Raw genomic sequence first — 6,532 nt, forward strand, 5'->3', positions numbered from 1 at the left:
CCTTGAGACAAGTTTTATCAAAACCAGATGCTTCTAGATGATTGATAAAATGGTCAATCGAACTGGGGTAGTTTGACATAACATATCACCCTCAAACATCCATCAAGGGCCAAACCTTGGCAAACTTCTTAATAGAAGGAATAACTCCGGAAGAAAATCTTCCTGATCACCGAGACGCGGACACTTAGAAGTTATACGTGGATGGTGCATCCAACGAGCAGGGCTCGGGTAATATTAATTTCACCAGAAGGCTTTAAGTTTCATTATGCTTTGAGATTTCAATTTGACGCGTTAAACAATGAGGATGAGTATGAAGCCTTGATTGCCGGCTTGAGGATAGCCGAGGCGTTGAAAGTAAAAAATCTCATCTACCATAGTGACTCACAACTGATTGTAAATCAGGTTCTCGGGGAATACCAGGCCAAGGGCCTGAAGATTGTTAAGTATCTACAAAAGGTTCAGAAGAACTTGGAAAGATTGGATTACTTTAAAATCGAGCAAATTCCAAGAGAACAAAACTCTAACGCTGATGCCTTGGTAAAACTGGCCTCACAGAACGACTTGGATAAATTGAACATGGTTCCAGTGGAGATGCTAAGCGAGCCAAGTATATATGAAAAGGAAGACATAGGGATGATAGACAGTTCACCTACATGGATGACCCATATAATCAACTATCTACTCGACGAGCAACTTCCAATTGACAAAGCGAGACACGAAAACTCTTGTATTCAATGCCTCGATAGACAATAATTGAAGGCAAACTATACATAATAGGTTATTCAATGCCTCTACTTCGGTGTGTTCTTCCTACAGAAGCAAACAAGATCATTAGAGAAATTCATGAAAGCTTTTGTGGGGATCATGCAAGTTGACACAGCCTATCTAAAAAGATCATTAGACAAGGATATTACTTGCCAACGATCAATAAGGACACCCATGAGTTTGTCAAAAATGTGTGATAAGTGTCAGAGGTTTTCACATATACCTCGGGTACCGCCAACGGAACTAAGGATGATGACCTCGCCTTACCCATTTTCCATATGGGGGATTGATCTAATTGGGGCATTACCCACAGGGCGAGGAGGAGCCAAGTACGTAGTGGTAGCAGTTGATTTCTTCACTAAATGGACTGAGGTCAAACCTCTTGTTTCCATAACCTGCAAGAAAGTCCTCGACTTCGTTGTCAAGAATATTGTCTGTAGGTTTGGAATTCCCATGAAGATAGTATCCGATAATAGAACCGAGTTTGATGGCGTCGTGTCCACTCAGTTCTGTGAAAGGAACAAAATAATTAAAAGCTTATCGTCAGTATCCATACTTCAGGCGAATGGACAAGTGGAAGCTGTTAATAAAACCTTGAAAGATACTATCAAGAAGAAGCTAGATGCTGCCAAAGGCAAGTGGGTCGACGAGCTACCTCAAGTACTATGGGCTCACAAAACTACTGAAAAAACAGCAATGGGACACACTCCCTTCTCGATAGCATTTGACTTGAAAGTAATGCTACCTGTTGAAGTGAACATATCGACTCATAGACGAGAGTTTTATAATCAAGAAGAAAACCAAGAACTCCTAGGGGTTGTTTGGTATGCGATAATGAGAGAAGTGGGAATAAGAATCTGAAAGTTTACCATGTTTGGTTAGGTTTTTAATATTTTTATCTTGGCTAAGAGAAAGTGGTGGGCTTCAGTTTGGCTGGCAAGGAAAACCCAATGAAAATGTTATTTTTACTTTCCAATGCTATTGGCAGACACAAACTTTTGCATTTTAACATTCTTTTTTTTATAAATGAATACTAATGTATATAAAAATATTTAAAATATGAAGTATTTTCCTTATTTTTTTATATATTTTATTTTATAAAATATATTATCAATTTGTATATAAATTTACTCTTTATAATTATCTATTATTGTTAATTTTTTAATAAAAATATATGAAAAATAATAAATAAAAATTATTTTAAACACTTAGAAAGGAAAAAAATATATTGAATTATTAGTATTTTAAAAAAAATTATTATTGTAAAAAAAATTATCACATTCCCTTGCAATGTCAACCAAACACGCTAATATTGCTTTTCTAGGTTTATCATTCCCTTCATTTCCCATGAAATGAAACCTGCATACCAAACGACCCCCTAAAGTCATCTTTGGATCTGCTTGATGAAAAACGAACTGAGTCGCAAGTCATTAATGCAACGTATCAACACCGACTTACAAGATACTTAAACAAAAAAGTCAAGAAAAGGCTATTCAATGTTAGAGACTTGGTGCTAAGGCGAGTTTCCAAACACGAGAGATGCGTCTGCAGGAGTGTTCAACCCGAACTGGGAGGGTCCATATGTAATCGAAGCAGTTGTAAGAATCGGAGCTTACAAATTGGCTGGCTAAATGGCTCGCTAATAAAGAACTACTGGAACGTGAAACATTTGCAACCCTACTACCAGTAAATTAATGATGTAACTCACATTGCTGATGTAATATTTTAAACTTCAGTCATGAATAAAAATTTTTAAGGGGTGTTCATAAAATAATTAATTTATTCCAATCTACACGATTCAATCCAATCCAATTGGCAAAATACAGATATCTGTACTTGTGCAGATTGGATTGGATTGAAAAATTAAAAATCACCACTTGTGCGGATTGCATGTTGATTGACATGTAAAAGTAACCGATCCAATCTAATTCACACATATTTATATATATAGTATATATATTTTAAAAATTATATATACAATTAATATTTTAATGTAAAAAATAAAAATTTAAAAATCTAATACATACATGATACAAGTATCATATATATTTCAAAACTTAAATGTTAATCTGTTCTTATTTATAAGAAAAATATAATTTAAAATAAAATTAAACATCTTTATACTTACAATTTTTTTCTTCTTGCTTTGAATTTATTATTTTTTTTTGTTTTACCTAGTTAATATTTATTGTTAGAGACATAAAATAATAATAATTTATTTTATTTTGTTATTAGTTATACAAAAAAAAAATATTTTTAAATAATTATAAAATAATTTAATATTAAAAAGTAACTAATTTAAAATAACTGATTTAATCTACACATTAAATTTGAGATACTATGCAGATTGGATGGTGTTATAGTGAGATTTCTCTCACATAGAAACTCGAGACCAAACCCCTATTTAGAGGACACGTATACTCAGATTTCCCAAAGAAAGCTGAGATGTCCCTGAGGGACTCCTCGAAGTTTTAAACTTCACTTAAGATAGAATCAGCGAGGGGTAGCGAGCATGATCGAAGTCTAATCGCATCTGAGACAAGAGAGTAGCTCGCATACATCGAACTATATGCGAGTACCCTCCCCGTGTCCGTGTATAAACCAGGAGAATGACTCTCTGTAAAATGCGAGTTGGTCCTAAGAACCCTGCAGCCTTGATAAACCAATATAGACTTGCATGTCTAGGTCCTATCAGCCCGTCATGCGATGTCCACAAAAGGCGACTATCTAAGGACGCAGACATCCTAAACATAACGATAAAACCGTGAGTTTATGACCAGAATATAAACAGTCAAGTCGCATATTTGGAAGACGCATACGTTGATGAACTTAGTAACTGCCGTTCATTTATTAATGTTAGCGTTGTTTAGTTAATTATTGTAATTCAATGTGTAAAAACGGATTGGCAATGAATGCTATCCTTGTGTAACTAATCAGACACCTGCTTTGTATATAAAGGGGTGATCCACTATGAAATGGCACCTACGAAACTCTTGCTACAGTGGACTAAGCAGACCGTGATCTAACTGAAACACTATAATTCTTTGTCTCTTTGTTATTTTCAGCTTTTTGTTAATCATTTCTCATTCCCAGTTTGAGTACTCGCCATTCTAGGTTGAATACTCGCACTTGTTCTTCACGTAAATTTCTTCTTGTTACTAATAATATCATATAATCTTGTGTTGCGAAATTCACTCGACAACATTTGGCGCCGTCTGTGGGAATCGAGAATTAAGATCTTATTCTTTAAGTAAAAATACCATCATGGCTGGAAATCAAACAAACGGAGGTGCTAAGAACGGGTCCATCAACATTGGAATGATGAACGTACCATTGTCCGGAGCTGGAACACCGCCTGTGGATGTCGTTAATGGCGGAGTAGGGAGGAGCAACATCAGACCTCTTAACTTGTTCCCTGAAACAACTGACCCTCAAGTCGGGGACACGTCCACACCACCAGCAACCATGCATTTTCCCCCGTCACTCCGACAGTGGTATTCGAGGGAATCATCCAGCTTACCACTGATCAATATACTGCGATCCAGGATCAACTGCGTGCACTACAGGTCGAAGTGGATGGACAGAACTAGGCCCGACGCCCCCCTCGAGTCCTTACTACTCACACGGACAACCCTCAGGTAACAAATTCTCGACGTCGTAATAACCGTGTTCGCAGGGAACGAAGGGCCAACCCTGAAGGTCTGGACCTGAATCATCCAACATCGGAGACCAATCCGTGAGATATCCTAACCAAGGAACACAGACTGATGAAGATCCTGAGCGACACAACCGTCGCAGTCAACCATCGAGAGACAACGACGCAGAATCAGCCTCTTTGTCATCACATGGTCGCACACCAAGTAGATACACAAGGTCCGGCTCTGTAGAAACGCAACAGGGGGGACACTATCAGGTACATCGAGGTGGTCTGTGTGATTACCTCGACGCAGTTTTCAGAGCGCGCTCTCGTGCCCCCCCATAACGAGGAAACACCCCGTGATCCCCATGTGGGCGATCAGGGTACAAACACTCACAATAACCCGCCCACCGCACCGACTGCGACCACTGGGATCACTATCCCAGCGAACCTCGCCGCAGTAGTTTCGACTCCTGTAGTCGCAGCAGTCCCGACTCCTGCGGCTGGAGGGATTGACCAAAGCATGCTTCTGGAAGCTTTGAAAATGCTCGAGCAGCAACAAAAGCCCATATACAAGCTGCATGGGACCTCTCCTTTCACTACGGAAGTGCGACAAGCCCAACTTCCCAAGGGATTTCATCTATCCGAATCCCTAAAATACAAAGGTACCTCTAACCGAAAAATTTAATACTATAATGGAAGTGGATCAGGTACCACAGCTCGCAAAATGCCGCATTCTTGCGGCAACGCTCGAGGGAAACGCCCATGATTGGTTTACCCAATTGCCTGAGGCTTCGATATCGACATGGGAAACCTTTGTCGACTTATTCCTCACGCACTTCTAGGCCACGATGACCTATAGGCCACCTTATACAAATCTGGCCAACATCAAATAAGAGCCCGGTGAGTCTCTGCAAGACTATTTTAAACGATTTAATGCAGAAGTAACAAAAGTCAAGAAGGCTCCCGAGTCTTCGCTTGTTTGTATGTTGATAACAGGTATTTTGCCGAGGACCGACTTATGGAAGGAGTTACAAGCTCGAAGACCAGAATCGCTAGTCGAATTCTTCGCCATGGCCGAACCCCATAAGATAATTGAGAACTCCCTGGCAGAGTTGGAGAAGGGAAAGGATAAGCGCAAATCACCAATACCGCGATCAAGATCTCGCAGTCCCCGAGGGAAGAATTCCAGGGGCCGAAGCCCAACAAGACGCAGCCCACGGAGACAACGGAGTCCAAAGCTGGCCAAATCTCCTCCCAAGAAAGAGTCCTCTCCGAAGAGGAAGGGTGGACCGCGTTTTGTTAATTATACCAAACTCGCAGTGCCCTGAGATCATATCTATGCAATCGAAGAAAGAAATGGAGTCTTTAAGAAGCCGCCCCCCATCAGGGGAAATCGCGACAGAAGAGACCCCAAAAAATTCTGTAAGTACCACAAAGATATTGGTCATACCACCTTATAATGCTGGGTTTTGCAGGACGAAATCGAGGACCTGATTCGAAGAGGGAAATTCGATAAGTATAAGAAGGGCGAGGAAAGTCATCCCCGAGCGGATGACAAGGAAGAAAACCAAAATGCGAGTGGTTCGAAAACGCCTCGCAATATTTTAACTATCATTGGAGGACCCAATATCGCAGTATACTCCCGCAAGTCGCAAGAGCGATATGCTAGAGAAGCCAAGGAAAAGCCGCTCACCAATGTAAACAATCTTAGTGAGCGGCCAGAGAAACTGTTTAAGAAGGAATGCGACGACATCACCTTTATAAAGAGCGATGCGAGATGGGTCCATTACCCACATTCCGATGCACTAGTTATCATCGCCAATATTGGCGGAGATAATGTCCACCGCATACTAGTGGACATTGGAAGTTCAGTGAATCTGTTGAACTTCCAAGCCTTCAAACAAATGGGATTGCAGGAGAAGGACTTGCGACCTGTGACGTCGAGCATATACGGTTTTACTGGCGACGTCATCACACTAAAAGGAATGATCAAACTCCCAATCACCTTGGGAACCGCCCCAGTAACAACCAAATCAATGGCTGACTTCGCAATAATCGACCAGTATTCGGCATATAATGCCGTGATTGGTCGACCAATCTTGAAGGAGATGAAGATCATAACCTCGA

The 6,532-nt window shown here is 40.3% G+C and overlaps 1 protein-coding gene across 1 annotated transcript; it reads left to right on the forward strand.

The window, feature by feature from the left end:
- Positions 1-201: 201 nt before the first annotated feature.
- On the forward strand, positions 202-3,863 carry LOC133031437 (uncharacterized). Its single transcript, XM_061104934.1, has 3 exons — positions 202-456; positions 817-1,500; positions 3,831-3,863. The coding sequence occupies exons 1-3, from the start codon at positions 202-204 to the stop codon at positions 3,861-3,863; spliced, it is 972 nt and encodes a 323-aa protein (XP_060960917.1).
- Positions 3,864-6,532: the final 2,669 nt, after the last annotated feature.

Source organism: Cannabis sativa, chromosome 9 (assembly GCF_029168945.1).
Source record: "Cannabis sativa cultivar Pink pepper isolate KNU-18-1 chromosome 9, ASM2916894v1, whole genome shotgun sequence".
In the NCBI taxonomy this organism is placed as follows: Eukaryota; Viridiplantae; Streptophyta; class Magnoliopsida; order Rosales; family Cannabaceae; genus Cannabis; species Cannabis sativa.